This window comes from Pelophylax lessonae (assembly GCF_965119305.1).
Source record: "Pelophylax lessonae genome assembly, chromosome: 4".
Taxonomy (NCBI): Eukaryota; Metazoa; Chordata; class Amphibia; order Anura; family Ranidae; genus Pelophylax; species Pelophylax lessonae.
In genome coordinates, this window is record NC_138771.1 from 102,954,828 (window position 1) to 102,979,297 (window position 24,470).

Genomic DNA, 24,470 nt, shown 5'->3' on the forward strand with positions numbered 1-24,470 from the left:
GAGGTGGTCAGAGGCTGCGGACATGATACGGGAGGTGGTCAGAGGCTGCGGACATGATACGGGAGGTGGTCAGAGGCTGCGGACATGATACGGGAGGTGGTCAGAGGCTGCGGACATGATACGGGAGGTGGTCAGAGGCTGCGGACATGATACAGGAGGTGGTCAGAGGCTGCGGACATGATACAGGAGGTGGTCAGAGGCTGCGGACATGATACAGGAGGTGGTCAGAGGCTGCGGACATGATACAGGAGGTGGTCAGAGGCTGCGGACATGATAGAAGATAGAAGTGCACAGGGAAGCAGAGAGCACTGGAGGAGCTGAAGGGCACGGGGGGGGGGGAGGGGACTGGAGAGAATTAAGGGGGGGTTTGGAAAGCATTGCAGGGGGGCGTGCAAAACGGTTACCGCCCCCTTCCGCGTCATCATCACGTTCATGCGGCCGGCCCGCCCTCCAGTGACGCTTCCGCTGCCTCGTTGGTTGATAATCTCCCGGCTGTTACTGCTGCTGCTAGCCAGTCACAGTGTCTCCAGGCAAACCGCGGCCCGCCCTCCCCGCTGCCTGATTGGGTCATCTCTTCGGCTGCTGCTGGCCAATGACAGCAAGCGCATACCGCGGACCCGGAAGGACGCTAATACAGCGAAATGTAAATACAGTATGTGGCAATATAATTATAAAATAATTAAGCATCCGCTCCCCGCTCCCTCCACAGTAATTTAATTCCATGACTTTTCCAAAACCTAGTGAGTTTCCTCATTTTCCATGACCTTTCCAGGCCTGGAAAGTGTCATCTAAAGATTCCAAAACTTTTCCAGGATTTCCATGACCGTATGAACCCTGTCAAGTAATCCGCCTGCCAGTTCTCCACACCTGGGGTGTGTACAGCAGAGAGGGCTGGAACAAATCTTTCTGCCCAAATCAGAATCTCAGCCACCTCCTTGGCCGCCAAGATACTCCTGGTGCCCCCCCTCCCCTGGTGAATGATGCAAGCCACAGCCTTGGCGTTGTCTGATTGAACCCGAAACGGACAATCGCATAGGCAAGTCATCCAATGACTCAAAGCTTAATCGCTCTGAGATCCAAAACATTGATCGGAAGTTTTTAACTCTTCCACCGTCCAGGTACCCCAGTATCTCAAGCCCCCTCCGGCGCAGCAATGCCAACACCGGAGGCAGAACCTTGGTACACACCCTGGGAGCAGAGGCGAGACCAAAAAGGTAACGCTACAAATTGATAATGCTGCTCTGCTACCGCAAATCCCATACCGCGATCTTGGGCCACACATAAAATACACTAACAAGGATAGCTGATGAGCAGAAAAAGGTCGGGCAAATCACAAGTGAACAATCACGGATATAGATAATATACCAGAGTAAAATATGTTTTTTATATACAAGAAGTAGACGAGGACAACACAAAAACTAGCGATACATTTTACCTTGTTTTTGATAAACTAACACATCAATATCTGGTTCGATGGATGTAGTAGCAATTCTCAAGGTGCTCACTGGATATTTTGGTTCTAATTTTCACTGTGTGCTTAATCCTTGAAAATGGTTTCTCACAAATACAGGTGCGATCGTAAATTGATGACATGAATAAGGCACCATTCACATTTGCGCATCTCCAAAGCCACACGATTTCAGTGACACTTGAGCGATTCGGATACCCCATGAGTAAGCTCCAGTTGGCGGAGTGAAACATGTTGGGGGTGTGGCCTGTACATGGTTGATGTATGCCACAGCCATGGCATTACCAGACATCACACTAATGGGTAGACTTTGAAAACAGGCAGACCAACGCAGAAGGGCCAGCTGAACTGCCAGGATGTTTATTAGCAACCTCAGTTCTTCAGATGACAGTTTCCTGAACCCAAAGGTTCTCAAGAACAGCTCCTGGGTCCAGCAAGCTGGCATCAGTTGTCAAAACCTTCCAAAATTGTCTGGCATCAAGTAGCTTTTTGGAAACCCACCATTCTAGAGCTCAAGTCCATGATGAAGTGAAGCAATCGACCAACCTGGTAGACCCAATTTAAATTTTTGTACAAGCAGGAATTTGTTGAGACTCCATTTACATACATCTCTTGCTGCAAAATGATGATCTACAGGAAAAATGTGGAATTCTTAGGCACCTGTCAAGACCCAAATCCAGCGGCTATAAGAAGGGACTCCTAAAGTAGGAACTTTACCCCTTGCCACCTGTCCCAGCATTCTTTTAAAAGAATCTGAACGCCATGGAGCAGGAAAGATCCACTGATCACATGAATGACAGTAAATGGTCACATGATCAGGAGTTATTCCCTCCGACTAAAGATTTTACCAAGAGCAGCCTTTCACAGCTCGGTCTCTGTGCTGAATGTGCAGTTAGCGTGTTCTCAGCACAAAAAAAGTTTAAAGGGGAACTAATCAATCTCCCAAAACAGTTACAGTCCAGGCATGCATTGAATGATAAGTTTTGTGCTCTAAACCCAAATGTCAAACCAACAAATGTCTGGTGTCATGACTAAATAATGGACAGCCACAAGGGAAGCTCAGGTCATCGGCCAAGATTGCAGTTTCCTAGTCTGTGAAGGATAGGTGCGTTTAGTTCTGCTTTAATGCCAGCCAAAACTTATTTTTAACAACGGAAAAAGTAGTGAAGGATCTGCTCAAAATGCCACAAAGCAGTATTCTGAAACTATAGAGCAGGGGTCTTCAAAATATGGACCTCCACCTGTTCTGAAACTACTATTACCATCATGCCTAGTCATGTCTGTGAATGTATGTATGTTTTACAACGCCTCATGGGATGTGTAGTTCAGCAACAGCTGGAGGGCTGTAGTTTGAGGATCCCCGCCATAGAGCTTCTAATTCTTCCCATACACAAATTGTTACAAGGTCAGCAGGTATAAATTAAAGCCAGCGAATACACAAGACGAGTTACATCAATTCACATAGTCCTGGCATGAGTCTTCTGTAAAGGCTAGTTTGCTGGCTGTTCCATTTACCTTTTACTTTAAAACTTTGTGCCTACTACTTGGAGTAAGCATGCAAACTACATCAACTGAAAGATTCCAGATGGTCACAAATCACCCATTCAAAACATTTTTTTAGAGAACACCGTTGAGTGTACATACAAGTCAGACAACTAGAATCTTCAGAAAGAGGACTGGCAATGGCAGCCCAATGTGTCTCAGGGAAGGTTTACTTTAATTAGAAACTACAGATTTATTTCCATTGTGACAAATCTTTTTTTGGCCAAGCAAAACTATTCCAAGTGTTTTGATTACTGACAAAAAAGTTAAATATTTAAAAAAGATTAGACCATATGGGTACTACTTTAATATATGAAAAGTTTATTTACCAGCACCGTGGATGCCCTACTAAATTGAGGGTTTGGGGAGGTCAGCTTGATTCACCAGGCTCGGAACCAGTAGACCTGATTATAGATAGGATATTGGGATAGAACGTTGTTGGTTACTCAATGCTGGTTATGACTATCGGACTTTGGAGTGTGCAATATTAACCACTTCTGGACCGGGCCTTTTTCTGACACTTGTTGTATACAAGTTAAAATCTGTTTTTTCTGCTAGAAAATTACTTCGAACCCCCAAACATTTTTTTTAGCCGAGACCCTAGAGGAGAAATGGAGATCTTTGCAATATTTTTTATTACACCGCATTTGAGCGGCAGTCTTACAAGCGCAAATTGTTTGGGAAGGGGGGGGGGGACATTTGAATTTAAAAATAACAGTAAAGTTAGCCCAATGTTTTTAATAATGTGAAAGATAATGTTACGCCAAGTAAACAGATAGCAAACATGTCATACTTCAAAATTGCCCACGCTCGTGGAATGGCGACAAACATTGGTACTTAAAACTCCCCTCAGGCGACTCTTTAAAGTTTTCTATAGTTTACAGTTACAGAGGAGGCCAGAGGCTCAAATTATTGCTCTCGCTCCAACGATCGCGGCAATACCTCACATGTGTGGTTTGAGTGCGGTTTACTCAAGTGGGCGCGACGTGCATATGCATTTGCTTCTGTGCGCTAATAGGTGCTTACATTTTTTTTTTCCCTCCTATTTTTACACTTTACAAAAGTTTTTGGATCACTTTTATTCCTATTAGAAGGAATGTAAACATCCCTTGTAATAGAAATAAGCATGATAGGGCCTCTTTAATGTGAGACATGGTGTCAAAAAGATCTAAGATCTTACATCTACACAAAAAGAATATATATATTTTTCCACAATGAAAAAATATCAGCTCTTTAAATTGGTTGCTAGGAAGCGACGTATGACGTCGCTCTGGTCCTCCAAAGCCATAGAGTCTGACTTGCTGTCTGAGGGGACAGCGGACCGGATCGTTTTCCCCAATACCGACGGGTTCGGCAGGCGGGGAAATCTACCAGGAAGCGTCGGGAGGGGCACAACTCCTGTCACTCAAAGGCGATATCATGGCAAATCTGCCGCTGGGACCACCCTTATGATAAAGCGGACCACCCGCTGTTTAAAAAAAAACATCAGGGTTATGGCAGTTATCTACTGCCATAACCCCGGTATTTAACCACTTCCCCCTGGGCGGACGTCATATGACGTCCAAAACTTTGCGGGGGTATACCGGGATGATGCCTCTAGCTAGAGGCATCATCCCGGTACCGTTGTTAGAAGCCGACGGTCGGCTTTCCGTCCGTACCGATCGATGCGGCTCGGGAGCCGCTCAATCGTTACCCGGGGGCGGGAGGGGACGTCCCCCCCCTCCCGCGGCTTTTACCGGGGCTCCCGACCCACCGGGAGCCCCGAGCACCCAGCCGCCGCGTCCCCTGGCTGGATGGAGTCCGGATGAATTCCGGAAACGGCATCGATCGGGTCTCCGATGACGTAACACGGAGGCGGCATCCATGACGTCACTTCCGGGTTAGTGTGCTGCAAAACGGCGGCAAATTTGAAAAACGGATGTATGCAAAAACGCCGTTTTCGGCGTTTTGCATACAGGGAAGTGTAGTGGAGGGGTCTAGGGTCTTTTAGACCCTCGATCCCTCCATAAAGTGTACCTGTCACTACATATTGCTGTCACAAGGGATGTTTACTTTGCTTGTGACAGCAATAAAAGTGATCAGATTTTTTTTTTTTTTTTAAAAACTGTAATAAAGTTAAAAAAATAAATAAAATAAATGGGAAAAAAAAAAATTTAGCCGCCCCGGTCACCGTTAGCTCGCGCACAAAAAAAAACGTATACGGAAGTCGAGCCGCGAATGAAATGGCTGTTCAAACCACACATGTGAGGTATCGCCGTGATCGCCAGAGCGTGAGCAATAATTTTAAAAAAAGAGCTACACTCTAACTCTAAACTGGTAACCGTTAAATAAATTTAAAGTGTCGCCTATTGAGATCTCTATTGACCGTAGTTTGTCGCCATCCCACGGGGGGGGGGGGGGGGGGGGGGGCAATTTTAAACCGTAACATGTTGGGTATCTATTTACTAGGCGTGACATCATCTTTCACAATATATAATAAAAATGGGCTAACTTTACTGTTTAGTATTTTTTAAATGCAGTGAAATGTAATTTTTCCCAAAAAAATGGCGTTTTAAAGACCGCTGCGCAAATACCGCGTGACAAAAAATATTGCAATGACCGCCATTTTATTCTCCAGAGTCTTTGCTAAAAAAATATATATAATGTTTGGGGGTACCAAGTAGTTTTCTAGGAAAAAATACTGATTTTAACTTGTAAACAAAGTGTCCGAAATAGGCCTAGTGGTGAAGCGGTTAATGTCAAAGTACCAACAAATACACGGTGGGAGGACCGTAAGTGGTTAATGCTCTATTGGCACAATCATTTCAGTTTTTAGCCACTAGGTGGGGCTGTATGTTCTCTTCAGTGAGCTCTATGTAGTTGGAAGCTGCAATTGCCCATTTGTAATCTACTGCTGTTTTGTACAATACAACTTTGCAATCTTTTGAGAGTTTATGAACACGTATGCTTGAATGTGTCCAAAGTTAATTTTAATTTATGTATTTTTAAATCAAGCATCAAAACTATTAAACCCTGTTGGAGAAATCCACTTACCTGCTCAATTCTAATGCGCTCTCTTTCCAGACGCTCTCGCTCCATTCGCTCACGTTCCAGCTTCTGTCTTTCTATTTCAAGTCTTTCACGCTCCCTTTGTAGGTGGTCAAGCTCTTCACGCTCTCGCATTATTCTTACACGCTCCCTTTCCCGTCGCTCCCTCTCTGCCATTTCTCTGCGTCTTACAAAAAAAAAAAAAAAAAAAAGGGGGGGGTGGGTGGGTATATGTTTAACATTTGAGGTTTCATCAAAAAGGAAAAAAATGGCACCCTCAAATTATCTTTTTCCTCCTCAGAAAATGGAGACTTTTGTACTGTAAAATCTACTTCCTAAAGTCGCACTGAGGGACTAAAGAACACATGTAGTAAAGTTATACTGCTGCCTACAGTTGGCCATTGGTAAGCAGCCATAAGCCAACCTTCATACAACCTCCCCCTAAGAGCAGCAATGAGAGAATTAAAAAAAATAAATAAAATAAAAAACATAAGGGGCAAGACCTGTGGCTGTCAATGAACTCAAAGAAAAAGATTTTACGGCAAGTATAAGCATGTTTTCTTTTCATCTATTGGAGAATACAGGAATTTAGAAGCATCCCAACTGAAGAATAGGCAACAGTCACTGACTGACAAAAAAAAAAAAAAAAAAAATCTGGGTAGGTGAAAGCCCCTCATAAGGGGTAGCTGTGAGCAACTAGCCAGAGGATAAACTTCATGCTCAAAACTAGGACACAGTGGAGAACAGCATGCGGGATTAACTCCCCAAAAAAACATTGAACAAATGAGAGGCTGGGAAACCTTTAACTCACCAAAAAAGGTAAACAAACCCAACTATCTGGTTAGGGAGAGCCAAACCCAGACTAATGAAAGAGAAACAAAAGCAAATAATAAACATATAATCCACTTTCAAACACCCAAGTAGTGTCTCTGGGACTTGGCAGGAGAACTGTGCAGGACCAGCCATACCTTAAGCATAGAACATGGTTCTTAAAATCTTCTGGCCCATTTTGAAGTCCAATGAAGCATTCGTACCAAAACCGCGAAAAGAAACGACACATGCAGGAGATGAACAGCACCCAGGTGTGCAAACCTCACTCCCCAAGTGCAAAGACTGCCAGTAGGGAAGCACCAGATTCCAGAACATAGCCTTTAGGGTAGACCATGTGGCCTATAGTAATCATTGTGGCAGCCAACATAAGGACCAAATTTCTTGTTCCATCTCCGAAAGGACTCCTACTTCCTGGAGCAGAAGGAACTGCATTACATATCTGAGACTAAAAAACTGACACAAAGCCGGGTCCCCCAAATAGGGAGCCACCTGTTTGGGGAGCCAAACTTGAGTCTCTAGTACAGACACCACAGTATGTGGTGAAAAAAAACAGTAAGTCATGCAAAGGACTTCCTTGTCTATAGAAGAAAATCTGGCTCTCAAAACAGATCTAGAGGAAAGGTCTTTTGCAAGTCTAAGGGCCCTAATAGACCCAAGGCCTAGAACACAGCTTCTTCCAGATGCAGGATAAAAACACATTGTCTGACAAGTCCCTGTAAATCTGAAACAGCACAAGACTCAAGGGCCTCAAAAACAGTCTCTTCATAAATACAAATGAAACAAAGGGTGCAAATGCTGTTGGTGCCCTTTGTTTCAGTTGTTTGTACAGTTAGATTCCTCAGTCTTAAAGTGCAGTTTCGTCTACAGTAGTTTTCTCCAAACGGTGACCCTTGGCTTGCCTTCATTCGGCCCTTAAAACACCATTTCTCATACGGATAAGAGGCACTATTCCTCCCACTGACATCAATGAGGCACTATTCTCACGGACACCATCCATGAATAGGGATGTAACGATATTACCGCTATCGCGGTATCGCGGTTGTTCACATGGCCCGATATCGTCGTGGTGGGTGCACGGTGTCTGGCCGCCGTCTCTGTGTCTCTCTCTGTGTCTTGTCGGCTCCTGCTGTCTGCGGTCACTCACCTCTATGCTGCACTGCTACTGGCCGAGCCGAGGCGAGCGGCTGCCAGTTGGTTTGGAGCAGTGTGAGTGGGCGGGCTTGTGGAGCGGAGGCGGAGCCAGCGCACGAGAGCGGCGGAGTCGGAGCAGCTTCCTTCCAGGCAGGCACCGTGACCACAGCGTGACAGGCTGACAGCACCATGGCAAGTCGGCAAGAGGAAGACAGTGACACCGGACCGCCGGTGAGTCAGTTTATGTGTAAAAGAAAGACTCGAAATTAAATGAAAAAAAAAAAACCGACGCCACTCAAGGCCAGCACAGTGAGCACACATGCATTGCTGGGCAGCAGATGACCAAGAACTGTGAGCGCGCTCTCAGCACAGCAACAAGACTAATGGCCTGTAGTCAGTGGGATCACACATGATCACCAGTCCCTTCTGGGGCATTCACCTTTAAAAGGGATTCCAGGCTGAGCAGGAAGAGCTTAATAATATCAGAACAGCATCTAGGAAAAAGGGTCTGGTCTGGTATTGATCAAGGGAATGCCTGGCTCTTAATTAACAAACAGAAGTAAATTGGCTGAAATTGTAACTTGCTGGAAAGTTAAACAGCATATTGATCTTTGTAAATGTCAGGTTTGATGTAGTAGGTTGGTTGTATACATCGTACTACAGATGTGCCAAGGTATGATCTTAAAAATACTATAAAAATTGCTACTCCCCATTCTCCACCAACCAAACATTTTTTAAACATTTATTTTCCTTTGGTACTTATCCACAGTGGCAGTGCCCAGCCACCCATGCTGTTTGTTTCATAATCCCTTTCCCATTAGCCTAGAAAATGTTTTTACATTCAGCTTTTAGCTTTTCCACAATATCGCAATAAATATCGTACCGTGAGGTCAATATCGAAAATGTATCGTACCGTGAGATTTTGATATCGTTACATCCCTATCCATGAAGCACTTAGTCCTTCCACCGAAACCATTTTCTACTCCCACTGGCCAGTCTGCCACCTCCCCCAAGTATTAAGGGCAATAAACTGGCCCCTAGTTTAGTCTACATTATCCAGTCTGGATTGTACAGTAGCTACTTTGATTTGAAGATTTTAGTTCAGATTTTCTGTGAGCGCTTATCAATATGGTAAAGTTTTTTTCTTCTCTAGAATAAAGCTGGCCATAGATGGAGCAGTCAGTGTTGATGGGGGAATCCCTCCCATGGAGACATGGTGTTTGTGTCCTTGTTGAACCAGCCAAAATTCAAACCACGCATGGCCAGGCTGATTGTACCCACATTAACCCATTGATCTACTTGGGTACAACCAGCCTGTCAGATTTCTTCATGAGACTTCTGCTATAGCCGCTAGCAATAATCCGTGTTCTCCCAGCCGGGGGAGACATCCAAGCCAGGAGAACAGTGATTTTTGCTAGTGGCTATAGCAGGAGTCTCATGAATAATCTGACAGGCTGGTTGTAGGCAAGTTGATCGCTTGGTCAACTTGCGTACAATCAGCCGGCCCATACATGGGTTGAATCTTGACCGGTTCAGCAGGGAATCAAACCATCTATGGCTGGCTTTAGTACACTTTTCTGGTAATAACTATTGGGACTTGGAATCCAAGTCAAAGATGGTGACAGGAATGACAGGCATAGTTTAAGGTTCTGGAGTATAAGATACTCTGCAAGAGATGGTGCAAACGGCGCTTAGGCAGAGCATCGCAGTAACTGAGCACAACTAAAAAGTCCGAGTGAACATCAAGTCCCTGTGGACATGGGGAAGAACTCTGCCTCATCCAATGGAGCAAAGGAAGACTTCTGAACATCCTATTAGAGCAGGAGTCTCTGATTCTGAACAACAAGCGTCTGATCCATCTGGCAATACCAAGTAAAAACCTCAGAACCTCTATGAAGATTGGACTGAGCTCACCCATAGCAACAAGAGTTTCCACGTAGCAGTAATGCAAACGGGGGCCAATGTAAGGCAACACCTCAGCTACTCACAAACCCAAGCAGCTGGAGTAGACCTAGGTAGCTGAAGGTGACAAGGTCACTAAGTAGGCAGTAGAAACCGACTTGAGATCCAAGAGGTATTTTAGGAGCAGCAATGAGGTGGTACTTCAACTAGGCTGAACGGCAGTGAAAGAGGTCAGCACTCTGTCCCTCAGACTTAAAATTTACTATGGCGATGGGAAATCTAAAAAAGGTATTCAGTGATGTGAACAAAGTTAGCCCCTCACACCCATTTCAGTGAAGTCTGGCAGAATTTCATTCTTGAGCTACTGCTGAATAAATGCCGATTCAGACAGCTGCTATTTATAGAGGAGCTTATGCAGTGCAGCGAAGAATTTCTTACTGAAGTCAGTGGAAAAAAGACCGAACTAGAATGGGTAGGGCTTTCCGCAGCAGAGCTAAGGGAAAGGGACCCAACCCTGGACGAAAAAAAAAAAAAAAAGTCGAACACTACACTTTGTGTCGCAGTAATCGATGCATTGGAGTGATGCAGCACTATTCATTTTGAGCACATGGTGCATTTTGGTGTTCCAGAAAAAAAAAAAAAATAGTCAAGTGCAGAGACCACAGGGTATAAGCATCGTCACCGCTAATTCATAAGCCTGCAGCATGTCAATCAGCAGGAGGCCCACACCTTTTTGGATTGACAGACCTGCCTCTGTTAGCAAAACCCTCCCATTAAGAGCTGCAGTGTCTGAAAGGAAATGCATTCAATGAAGAATTTGGCTCACTCAGAAAAAAAATAAAGGAATACTTGTCAAAACTCCTGTTTTCAGTGGTACCAAAAACTGACACAATATTCAACCAGGGACGACGGCAAACCCGACTATACATAGGGCTATAGAGATCAAAAAACCCTTTCTTCAGTGGATATGGGACTTGTTTTGATAGATCATGGGACATGTAAAAAAAAAAAACTAAGGTGTGGCCATAAACAGAGTAAAACACAGAACTGCCAACAGGGCCACACGAAACAAGGGTTTAAAGAACCCAAACAAAATACTCAGATAAGGGTTTAAAGAACCCAAACAAAATACTCATAACTTGAAGCGCCTTGAGACTGAAGCTTGCATCAGCTAAAATCTGAACGTCTACCTAGCAATGCTTGTAGTAAAACATGTAAACAGTGGAACATCTGGGACACAAAGGCTTGATGCTGTAAAGCCCAGGAGATACCAACAACCCTTGCAGAGTGGGTTCTGATGGTAAAGGAAGGAACCTTTTTCTTAGGGGAGTAGGCCTTAAATGAGTTGTCTGATCTACCCAACAGAGATCGAAGTAGAAGGGAAAAACTCTTGTTGAAAAAAAAAAAAAAAAAGTCTGTGGCTAGCTTCCTAGTAGATTGACAACCCTAAATACATCCAAACAAATTAAAAGGCAATTTCCTTGTGGTTTGGAGGTAAGACACAGAAAGGAGGACAATATCCTCATTCAGGTGGAAAGAGACTAATTTGGTAAAAAGGTTCTGGTCTGAAAACCACCTAGTCTTTGTGCAAAACAGGAAAGGGGGCTCCAACAAGAAATCAGATAACAGACATGATGGCAACAAAGAAGGCAACTTTAAAATAAGTATGCCAAAGGAATTTCTCTAATTAAACAGGAGGAGTCTCTAAAGAGCAGAGATCAGCAAGTTGAGATCCCAAGAAGGCACAGGTCGTCAAATAGGGGAAATTATATGGGCAACTCCATGCAAATAAGACTTGATTAGGGTTTGCAGTGAATCAATCATAGAAGAAATGGCTGCACTCCAGGTGTGATCAAAATTCAGGTTTATTGGCTGAACATCCCAATGTGACATTTGTCACATTGGGATATTCAGCCAATACACCTGAATTTTGATCACACCTGGAGTGCAGCCATTTCTGCTATGATTAATTATCCACCGAGGCATGCACCGGTGTGTCATCAGGCTTCTTGAATCACCTAGAGCAGCGAGTTCTCCTCTCTTTTGTAGGGTTTGCAGTGCAGGATGTTTCTTGAAGAGGATGCATAAGCCAGAAACCTGTAACTCTAGTCTGAACTCCCACCATGCAAAAAAAAGCCTTCTATGGGCAAAAGCAACTTTTGGGCCAGTTGGATTTCCTTGCTCCGATTAAGGTGGAAATAACAGTCAGATTCTCTTTTCTTTTCAGGCAACCTAGCCAGTACAGCCAGTGACTGAGAAGAACAGGGGAGGACGACTTGGAACAGAAAGGTCCAGGCTTGTCCTCAGACATCCTAGTATGTCTGTGTACCAAGTTTTTAGGGCAAATTGACTAGATAAGAATCACCAGGACCCTTTCCTACTCTATCCTGCACAGCAGTAAAGAGAATATCTTATAGGGAAGGTATGAACCAGCTAGAATTAAGTCCACAGAATCACCAGAGCATCTAATGCAAATAGCTAGGATCTCTAGTCTTGGTCACCAACTAGTTATATATTTGTTGTAGAACTTAGATGCCGATATGTCCACATCTAGGTTTTCCCCACCTTAGAGATTGTGGGGGGGGGGGGGGGGGGGAAATATATTGGGTGCACAGACCATTTTATCAGGAAGTCCGCCTGACAACTCTCAAGTCCAGGAATGTGTAAAGCCAAAAGAGATGAAATTGAAGATTCTGTCCAACAGAATAGTGCCAATGTTCTGGTGCTCCCTTGATATATGGAGCCCACTGTTGTGGCATTGTTCAACTGTACGCTGACTAGATAACCTTGTGGAACAGAGGTCTAATGTTATAAACACAATGACTCTTAGTTTCAGAATATTGATGGAGAGGTTTGGCCCCTGTAGGAAATATGTCCCCTAGGCAGTCAGGGAGTAGTAAACTTCATCCCAGCGTGTTAAGCATCTGTTACTATGTTCCAAGTCCTGTGAAGGAATGACTACCAACTCTAAGGCAGGATTGGAGACCCAGCATACCAGGAGGAGCTTTGTTTGGATGAAGGTCATCCTGGTAATATGCAACATGAATGCTTTGTGTTCGCAGAAGGGTAAGCACCCGTATAAACTCAAGGTACAGAGGAGAGCCTGAATGGCAGTGCTGGTGTTCTACAGCAAAATGCAAATGTGTTGGTGTAATAGATATATATATGGAAATACAGAGATAAGCATCTTATATGTCTACTGGTGCAAAAAATACCCATGTCAGAGAAGCAATGATTGGATCTTGATTCCAAAATTCATTTTTGGAAACAAAAAATTTCAATGTCAATATAAGGCAAATGCACCCATTTAGTTTGGGACTACAAATAGGTTTGAAAAGAAACCTGAAATTGGTTCTAAGGAACTGGAATAACCAACCCTTGTGCCAGTAGGTTATGCAATCAGTCAATAAATCTGCCTTCCTTTGGAATGAATCTGGAAGACTGGAAGGTAAAATGCAAGGATGGGCCGAGTCTGGCATATTTGTACCTCTTTGAAATGACAGATTGGACCCAAAGGATTGGGATTTCTTGGATCCAGAGTGACACAAAAGCTAACAGAAAACCCCTCCATTCAAAGAAGTGGGGGCATGCCATTCATTGTGAAGATGGCTTCTGGGAAGGCCTGATAGGTCAGGGCTTCAATAAAAAAAAAAAACACGTTTTATACTTTGGCTTTAAGGTTGAGGCCTGGAGAGGACAGACAATTGGACCCAGAGGTTTGGGATGTCTTGGATTCAGAGTAGCGCCAATGCCAACCACTCTGAGTAGGGGTGCCCCTAGATAGTGAAGATGCTTTTGGGAAGGCTTGGTAGGTCAGGGCTGGCAAAAAAAAAAAAAAAAGAAAAAAAAAACACCTTTTAAGCCTTGGTTTTTATTAAAGTTGAGAACTAGGGAGAATGGAAAAATTTTGGATTTTTGACTTACCGTAAAACCCATTTCTCTAAAGGTCATTGAGGAACAGCTTTTGTTATTCTTGACCATTGGGTTATACTGCCCCCTACTCGAGTAGGACACTAGAAAGAAAAAAATGTTTTCGCTACACCTATGGGCAGTCCCAGGGGGTATGCTCCCTCTCCCTTCTATATCCAATCAGTTTTGTTACAAGCAGTGTTTGGAGAATTCTAACTCCACAGAGGGATGGGTGCTGTGTTCGGCCATGATCAAAACAATGATTTTACGGCAAGACAAGAAATCCCATTTTCGCTTTTGTTCATTGACGGACACAGCGCCTGTCATTGTTGACCATTGGAACGTCCCAAAGCAGTGTCAAACATGAGGGGTAGGAAAACTGCAAAAAATTCCCAAGGCTAAACATTAGCCAACCAGGGAACAGGGGCTCAACCAAAACAACTGGAGCCCACCTGAAAAAACAAAACACCCTTAAAGAGGATCAGGTCCTCTAAACAGCAGCCAGCAAAACCTTGCAGCTAAAGGAAGCATCCGCAGAGACCAACAAATCCACTTTATAAAAAACTTAGTAAAAGTGTGCAGCGATGACCAGGTGGCCACCTTGCAAACCTGCATCACTGATGCCTGATGACGGAAAGCCCAGGAGGCACCAAGCACTCCAGTAGAGCGCCCCTTGACAGGGAAAGGAGGAATCTGATCCCTGACGGAATAGACCTGAACCACCGTCTGTCTGATCCATCTGGAAATGGTCGCAGAGGAAGCAGACAACCCTTTGAGGATCAGTCCGTGAGCACAAATAGAAAGTCTGACTTCCTGAAAAGATTCCGTAGCTGCCAGGTACACCTTAATTGACCAGACAACATCCAAGGCATGCAATGCAATTTCCTTCGGATTTTTAGGCCTGGGACATACGGAAGGCAACACAATGTCTTCAAATGACAGTCAGAGACCACCTTAGGAAGGAATGACGGACAGGGGCGAAGAACCATCTTATCCCCGTGAATCACCAGGTAGGGGTTAACGACAGGATAAAGCCACCAGTTCCAAAACCCTGCGTGCGGAGTTGATAGCTACTTAAAAGGCCACCTACTGGGACAGCGTAAGCAGGGGAATGTCCTGAATATTTTCAAAGGGAGGCTTCTGTAGTGCTGAAAACGCCAAACTAAGATCCCAAGCAGTATGGGCTGGAGATAGTATAGTAGAAAAAATGTATAGAAAAAGTATATAAAATTTAACATTTATTAGTTGTGTTAAAATCCAACAAGTGACATACAATGAATAAAATTGAAAATAAATGACATTCCATATACATATCCTAGTAGGGATTCAATTGACGCTACGAGTCCCTCACTCACACCCCCTCGCGAGATTCATCCATCCTCTCGCGGAAGCTGCTCACGTCCGTGCCGGCAGTCATGTGACGCCGGGCGCCGTTGCGTCATCAGTACGCGGCGGCCTCCAGCGCTGCTTAGACCGGGGGAGCGCAATCCAGATGTTGCATTCACGCCTTCTTCCCCCCTGGTCTCCTTTCCCACTCAGGGTTCACGGAGGAGGGGATGATGCGCAATCAGCTGGGATGAAGTAAAAGGATATGGCCAGAATCCATTGAATGGGGACAGATACAATGGAACCACCCACCCTCTTTCCACTCTCCTCTCACCACCCGCTTGGGTACTCCCCCAATTAGGTAAGTATTCACAGATGGAGCATATAAATGCTCCTAGCTCAATATGGCTCATTATCTTTGGGTCATTACAGAGATACCTGTTGCTGTTATTCCGCACTGGATTCCTGGCTAGGTAAGCAGGTCATTGACACTTACTCCTCTTTCCTAACCTTTATCCCATTTAACACATGATGAATGATTCGAAATGGCTAAACTTCCCCTATCTGTGCATCCTTGATAGGTGTGGACCCATCCCTCCCCATGCGCTCCTCGTGACCACTGTGCGGATACGGTCAGTGGGTAATAGAGGAAGCTGACGGTGGGAACACTAACACTAACAGACTGCGAAGGGATCCATATCCCCTTGAGTCTGCATGTTATACAGACTCGGGTAACATTATGATGCAACACAGTCGGACTGTATGAATGTGTGGTACCCCTATATCATACAAATGGCTATCTCCTCAGTGCCCTCTCTATAAAAGACACAACTAGAAGGACGTTTCCCCTTGTGGGTAAGTTGATATCCTTACAGATATTAGTTTGTCTTTCTAAAAAATGGAAAAGGACATTGGCTTAGATACACTAGAGGAGATATATACCTATACAGGTCTACTATGGGTATCCTCTACCCCTATGGGATTATGGGGATTTCCCTATAGATGACGAGATATATTGTGCCTTTCTGCATATGTACTTGTTCAAGATAATGTCATTTGTACTTTATACATTTCTCTAGATATACAAGTGGTGGGAGCACGGTTGTCTGTATGTATTTTCCCTGAAGAAGGAATTGTGAAAAAATTCCGAAACATGTTGGAGGACACACTCACCTGCCTCGTGAACCCCTAATGTGTTATCCCTACTAGGATATGTATATGGAATGTCATTTATTTTCAATTTTATTCATTGTATGTCACTTGTTGGATTTTAACACAACTAATAAATATTAAATTTTATATACTTTTTCTATACATTTTTTCTACTATACTGACTATCTCCAGCCCATCCATTCAAATTCCCCAGGGACATGTATGGTTGTTTCTTATATGAATTTAGTATTGGGGAAGGGATTCTGGGCTGGTTCGGCATAGCCCTGTACCGACTATTTATTTTTTCTAAGATCCCAAGCAGGCAACGAAGCCCGCACTGAAGGAACCAAATGCCAAACATACTGAAGAAAGGTATGCACCAGGGAGTGTGTAGCCAAAAGATCATTGGAGGAAGACCGCCAAAGCAGACACCGGGCCCTTGATGGTACTTCAGGCCAATTTCTGAAAGGGTAAGATCCGAGAAACGAGAAGGAGAGATCCACACTACGCAGTGTAAGTCTTCCACGTACAATGGTAGCTCTTCCTTGAAGTAGATTTTCTAGCTTGGAACAAATCGGAATCGCTGACTCAGATAAACCCATCAACCAATCAACCAACACCTGGCGTTCAACAGCCAAGCCATCAAAGCCAGCGACTGTAAAGCAGGATGGAAAATTGGTCCTTTCAACAGCAGATCTTTCTCCTAAGAGGAAGCTTCCAAGGAACGTCAGTGACCAGCCGCAATGGATCAACATACCAAGCTGGGCGAGGCCAGTCCGGGGTCACTAAGATGGCTAGAATCCTTTCTGTATTGATCCAGCGTAGGAGACTTTAGACAATAGGGTGTAGATTAAACGATATTGACCCCACAGGGCAACAAGCGAGTCTGTAGTGTCCACCAACCTTTGTTGAGCGCGAGACGCCAGATGAATCTCGGGGGGTGCCCCACCAGAGAAACAGTTGATGAAACCCTTGCGGATGAAGGGACCACTATCCGTGATCCAATGCCTGCCGACTGAGGTAATGCGCCAACTAATTTTACATCCCGGGAATGTGTACAGCAGACAGGGCTGGAACGCACCGTTCTGCCCACCTTAGAATGCCGGCTGCCTCCAGAACACTTTTTGTGCCCTCCCTGGTGATTGACATAAGCCACGGCCATGGCATTGTCTGAATGAATGTGCACTGGACAACCCTGAAGACGATCCGTCCAATGATCCAGACCGTCTGATCGCTCGGAGTTCCAGGACATTGATCAGTCTGGACTCTCATCCCCTGAGCAGAATGCTTGCCGAGGAAGACTCCCCAGCCAGACAGGCCTGCATCCTTGGTGACCACTGTCCAATACAAGGGGAGGAAGAATTTTACCAGCCTAAGCATCTGAGAGTGAAGCCACTATATCAGGGACTCCTTTGTCCCCCGACTCAACCGGATCTGATTGTCCAGAGACTGCAGTCTTGTCCCACTTGGTCAGAATCTCCCTCCCTCCTGTATGGAAATGTGCAAACGGAACCGCCTGCAATTTCTTGAGTTTGTCCAGAAGAATTAGCACTCTGGCTACGGCCGAGTCCAGAGTCAGGCCCAATAGTCCAGCTTTGTGGGCAGACGTCTGAAAGTTCAGATTTCAGCCAAACTCCCGCAGAGTTGGTTTTGTGATCTTCAGGTTCTCCCCTCTCGTAGAAGGAGATCGTCCAAGTAGCCCAGCACCCCGATCCCCCATTGGCATAGCAAGGCTAGCACCAGAGCCAAAACTTTTGTGAAGACTCGAGGAGCAGAGGCAGGACAAAAGGGTATTGCCACAAACTGATAATGCTCCTCTCCCACAGCAGAAATAGACACGACAGGACCCCTTTTGTGAGATCTGGGGACAAAAAGTCCTCAGATCTCACAAGTACACTAATAGATAAAAAAAAAAATAAAAAAAAAAAAGGGGGGGACCTTTAAGCTGGTTGCTAGGCAATGACGTTTGCAGTAGCTCCGGACCTCCAAGACCATAGAGTCGAGTGAGGGCAAGCTTGCCCTCACTCGACATCCTGTCTATGAGGATCTGGGACCCAATAGTTTTCCCCGCTGCCGGCGGGTCTGGTAAGCGGGGAAAAGGACCGGGACGCGGCGGGAGGGGGGTCACCTCTTCCACCATCCGGGAAGGGTGATCCCGCAGCAAATCCGCCGCTGGGACCACCCTTATCGGAAAGCCGATTGCCTGCAGTTTAAAAAAATACCAGGGTTATGGCAGCTATCTGCTGCCATAACACCGGTATTTAGGTCTAAACGCAGGACGTATATATACATTGGCCGGTAGGGAGGTGGTTAAATGCCAGGGACTCTTCAACCGGAATCATGGTTGCCTTGTTTAATCTGGAAACCGGGGGGATCCACCACCAGTGGGAATTTCCACTTCATAAGAAGGGACTCCCTGTAAGCGTAATGCCTAGTAAAGTGCTTAGGAACTCCACGGGGGACGGTTTGGTCATCCCCGATCTAGTGACATTTCTATCAAAATAGGCAGGGAAATCAAACACTTTTGCAGCTCTGGATGGCTTGCGAGTGCCAGAGTATACCAGCGCATCTGTCGCAGCTTCAGCTGCATCCTCCTTCAAGGTCTCACGCACAGATACAATCAGTGCATCCACCAGTGCCATTTCAAGCATGGTTGCAGACGTTGAGGAATTATCCCCACTATCAGAGAAGTCCAGGCCCGTGGTAGCAGACCCAGAAGAGTGACCCACGTCCTCGGCGGCTGAATCAGATTCAGGATCTGATGAAGCAGGGGAAGGCTGGGGGGCGCTTTTTGCTAGTAGGATGCCCACAAGCCACCTCCACCCAGGACACAAGGAACCCCAGAACAGCCGTCAGTGCATGGATGGTTGGTTGGGACCCACAGGACCCCGCAGCCCCAGAGGGGAATCAGGTGGGGGAAATATGCTCCAAAGACTCCATATGAGTCACCAGGGGGACCCCACAAAATGTTTTGCTAAGAAACAACCCCCACCGCACTGGCAGCACCACCTGGTCACCAAGCACAAGGCACAGAGCGATCCTCAGCAGAGAGGGAGAGAATCCCACCAGACTCACAACCCACCGACACGGGCGCCACCAGGAGAATCTGTGCTACACATGTGGCGATCAGGAAGCTAAATGATCAAGGAATCAACACCAGGGGATAAGGAGGGCTCACACTCGTGAAATTGCAGCCCATAGGGCTCCACTATCATGGCATACACAGGCTACAACAAAATGGTGGCCCCGCACGACACCATAAGGCATACAGGGACCCAGAATTGGGAGACTAGGCCTCAAGGACAAATCCAGGAAGGACCCACTGTCAGAGTGTGAGGCGAGGAGAGCCGATCAGCGGCTCCTCCTCATAGGGGAGACAAAGACATGTAAACAGGGCACTGATTAGTGCCCTGATAACACAAATGTGAAATCAAGTACCAATCAGTGCCCATAGTGCTTCCAGTCAGTGCCTGTTCATCTAGGCACTGACTGGCAGCACTGTGGTCACTGATGGTGCTGCCCGTCAGTGCCGCCTATCAGTGCGGCATATTAGTACCTCCTAAACAGTGCCACCTCATCAGTGCCCATCAGCGAACATCAGTGAAGGAGAAAAATTATTTTCAAAATTTACTCACAGAAAATAAAGAAAATTCAGAATTGTCTCTTCTTTTTTTGTAAGAAAAAAAAAAACCCAGTGGTGATTAAATACCACGAAAGAAAGCTCTATTTGTGTGGGGGAAAAAAAAAACGATAAAAATTCCATATGGGTAGTGTAGCATGATCTCGCAATTGTTATTCAAAGTATGAGAGCGCTGAAAGCTGAAAATTGGCCTGTGCAGGAAGGGGGTGAAAGTGCACTGTAGGCAAGTGGTTAATTATACTTGAAGACAAAAAGGTATATTTTCAGGGTGCTCCATAAGAATGGCTGACATTTATAAACAGTTCCCCATAGCATAGAAAAATCTCAGCTTTCTGGGTTTAGGTCTACTTTAAGAGCCCTTTCACACTGAGGTGCTTTTTTTTTTTTTGGGACCAACTTGAAAACGCCCCTCTTCATTGAAATGAATGAGAAGCGCCTCAAAAGCGCCCAAAAAATGCTTCAAAAAGCACCTCAAGATGGTTCTTGAAGCAGATTTGTGTCACGTGACCTTGGAAAAAAAAAAAAGGGAACACTAACGCTTGAAAAGCACCCAAAGTGAAAGCAGCCTTATAACGAAAAAAAAAAAAAAAATACAAAGACGGAATTAAAACATTAAAGCCTTTCAATACAACAAAATACCTAAATTACCTTCGCAGTTCTACAGCTCTGTGGTATCTCTGCAATCGTTGCAAACGTTCAACATTTTCTCTAAGCCTTTGTGCTTTCATTTTTTCAAAAGTCAAGATGTCTTTTTTGTCTCTGAACTTCATTTTGTTCTGAAAAAAACGCTCTCGATTTCTCATCTAAAAAACAAAAACATACATGAAAGTTTTAAAAACAAAACGATTAACACAGCCTTCATAAATTACAATAAAACAAACTTTAAAATGACATACTAACCTAGTACATATATTTTAAGTCATCAATCAACAGGTTGTCAATGTGTTTTTGATTGGTTATATATTAGAAGATAGTTCTGGTGGGTTTCGCTCTTCCCCATAACTATATGGCATGGTGAATGAACAGAACAAGCCAGTTAAAACATTAAAAGGAGGAGATGTATGGTCAAGGCTCTTCATTATGCCCTGGCAGATACAGCCGATAGAGCTAAAGCCTGCTGTTGACTGATGTCACAGAGCCAGTCCAGGCCCCACAGGGATCCTGATAATGCTGGAATGCACCCATATGCCTGACCGACATCCGGCTCAGCCTTTCATTGCGCTGCTGAGAGCGTGAACCAGCCGCTTCTGCCCCCTGCACAGCCCAGTGCTCCATTGAGCACTGGAGGGGTGGGGCAAAGAGCAGGATACCGACAGTCACCGGTCTGTGCTCAGTTCTAGGTGTAGAACTGGAATGGGGACAACTGCAGTTCAGATCGGTGCTGCAGCAATCTAGAAGAGTATAATGGTTTGTTTTGTTTGATTCCCGCACTTGTTTTAACCACATCCCACCCGGGCCAATTTTGACACTGCTCCTACATGTAAAAATCTTTTGGTAGAAAATTAGTTGGAAACCCAAAACTTTATTTTTTTGCGCCGAGGACCTATAGAATAGGACGGGTGTTTCAATATTTTATGTCACATCGTGTTTGCGCACCGATTTTTCAAACGCAACTGTTTTTGGGAAAACACAAAAAAAACTTTCATGAATTAAAAAGAAAGAACACTAAAGAACTAAAGTTGCCCAACTTTTTTGTATAATGAAAAAGATGTTACGCAGAATAAAACTAGATAACCAACATATCACGGTTTAAAATTGCATCTGCCCGTGGAATGGTGGCAAACTACAGTGCTTAAAATTCTTCATAGGCGCCACTTTAAACGCCTTTACAGATTACCAGTAGAGTTGCACAGGAGGTCAGGTGCTAGAATTATTGCACTCGCTCCGACGTTCTCTACAATACCGCATGTGTGGTGCAATCACCGTTTACATATGCGTGCAGGAGTAACATATGTGTGGGCATTTGCGCGCAAGCATGGTGGGACGGGGGCACTTTAAATTCATTATTTATTTTATACAAAACTTTTTTTGGATCAACTATATTGCTATCACAAGGGATGAGCAACATCCTTTGTGACAGCATGGGCTGCGACAGGTCCTCCTAGGGAGAGATCTGGGCCTTTTATAGACCCCAAATCTCCCTTCTAACCTCCCATACAGCAAATTAAACACCGATCGGTCACAATTTTAGACTTGCATTCACACCTGAGCACAGCATTTTACTGATAATTTCGGGGAGAATAAATTTTAGGCATTTTTCAGGTGTTTTTGGATGTTTAAGTTTAGGGGTTTCTTGGGCTGGCAAGGGCAATTCTGGATGAAGAAAACAAGTGGAAGCCCCAGTAAACGCAGGAAAGTATGTTTTTTTTTTTTGCATCTGATGAGCTCCTGTTTATGTGGAAAAAAAAAACACATGGCATAGAGCAGGGGTGTCAAACTCAATTTTATTGTGGGCCACATGAGCATTATGATTGCCCTCAAAGGGGCCGGTTGTATCTGCAAGTCTACATGTTGTGAGCATCCCACCCCTTACATCAGCTATCAAGAGCCCCCCTGACCATCAGAAGTAGAGAGTCCCGACCCTTCCATGCATCACAGTGCACATCTCTTACCTTGTGATGCTGCTAGGAAGAAGCTGGGAAAGCAAAAAGAGCAGGGTGTGGAGGAGGACCAATGGAGGGCTGGAGTCAGCTGAATGCTGAGACGAGGGAAAGCAGAGACAAAGGGGTGCTGTGGCTGCACAGAAAGTGACAGGATCTGCAGAAGTACTGTCCTCGCTGCTGACTGCTTAGAGACTGAGCTTCTCCACAGCTGCATAAGGTGGGTTCCACAGCTGCAGGAGAGGTGGGAGGGCCACACGAAATAGCCTGGAGGGCCAGATTTGCCCCGCAGATCTTGTGTTTGACAAGTGGCACAGAGTATAACGGTGACCAAGTTCAATTTAAAAAAATGGGACTCCATGTTAAGCTTTGTCAGGCGTAGGGAAACTAAATGGTCTTCCAAATAAGAAACCACGGCAGTGTTATTTACAGGGTTTTGGAGGCTAAAACCTGGTTCAAGGCTTCGTTCCCATGCAGTTACTGGACAGGACAGAACTGCAGCACCATAGTATGTGTTAATGGCTCCCAAAAGAACAGAAGTGTTCAGGTGTGCAGTGAAGCTGAATCTCAGATAAATCAAGACATCCTGACTAGCATGGAGCTGTGGGTCCGTGTATTCGGGTGGAGTGTGAAACATACAAATATTTGAAGACTGGGGATGTTCCGACACAGCAAAGCAAGTCAAAAGGTAGACAAATGTGATGACTTACCTTATCAAAACGGCCTCTTCTCATCTGTGGCCTCATGTATAGTTGATCTCCTTTAGTCTGATCTATTACTACCATCTGTCCAGGACTTTTACCTTTCAAAAAGATAACACACATTTCAACTGTCTGACAAAAAGCAATAAGTAAGCATTATACGGTGTCTAAACACCACCGCAGTGAATCATTTATTAAATCTATCCACAGCTTGTCATTACCAGACTTTAAAGGATTTCAAGGAGGTTCACTTTTAGAAAAAAATGCACTTTTTTTTCCTACAAAAAAATGTGCATTAATTTAGGAGCCTGTAATTCATTGAATCAGCAATCAGTAGATCGCTGGTGCCTTGCAGGTCTCCTTTACATCTGTCCGTGTTCTCTGTGTGCCCATACATTCTGTACGGGCAAGCATATATAATCTAACAGTAAGAATCAATGAACTGCCATGGCGCTCCATAGTGCCGTGGTAGTTGATTGGGAGCTACAAGCAGAAAACTGCAAAGCTGTGTGATTGAATGACGCAGCCGTGTGGGCGGAGCAGATTTTAAAAAGTGAACGCTAGTACGAGGAACTTGTCCCTATGCTGCTGTCACAGGTAAGGGGTAATCAGGCAACGGCTGCAGTGCTTGGAGCGGGTTACATATCACACCCTAAAAACTGGTAGAACATGTAACATTTTTCCATAGGTTAACTTATAGTTTGAAAGGATGCTTAAAGCCAGACAATTTGGTCTTCCACAAACCCTAGTGGGGAACACATTAAAATCATCACGAATGTGAAAATATATTTTTCCACTGTTCAGTCACAACACGCCAAACCTGCAATATCGATGTGAGAACACAAGTCGGGTAGGATTGGGATATATTTGATTATATACATATAGCACTATAGAAAGGTTTTTAATGCACAAAAACCATGCTTTGGGGCAGAGGCATTCCAAAAAAATTTGTATTGTGGTAGGTTCTAACAGTGGTTTCCTACTATTGTAGCATTTTGATTTTACCAGAAAATTAGGGTCAATATGGTTATTTTTACCATATTGTGAAAAAAAAAAAAAAAACCCGGCTTTTAAGACCAAAAGAAAAAGGAATCAGTAGCAAAAAGGATATAAAATTATTAATTTGGTTACAGTGTTGCATGACATAACTGTCAAAACTATCAGTGTGGAAACTGAAAAATGGCCTGATAATGAAGGGGTTTTACAGGCTGATAGTCAAGTAGTTAAAGGATAAGTTCACC

At 44.7% G+C, this 24,470-nt stretch overlaps 1 protein-coding gene across 1 annotated transcript in view; it reads right to left on the minus strand.

The window, feature by feature from the left end:
- SLTM (SAFB like transcription modulator) overlaps positions 1–24,470 on the minus strand; it is a 111,106-nt gene that overhangs the window by 25,597 nt on the left and 61,039 nt on the right. Inside the window, exons 13-15 of the mRNA XM_082257053.1 lie at positions 23,239–23,330; positions 20,577–20,731; positions 6,044–6,224 (exon numbers count right to left, since the gene is read on the minus strand). Coding sequence (XP_082113179.1) covers positions 6,044–6,224; positions 20,577–20,731; positions 23,239–23,330 — 428 coding nt within the window. The remainder of the gene's footprint in view (positions 1–6,043; positions 6,225–20,576; positions 20,732–23,238; positions 23,331–24,470) is intronic.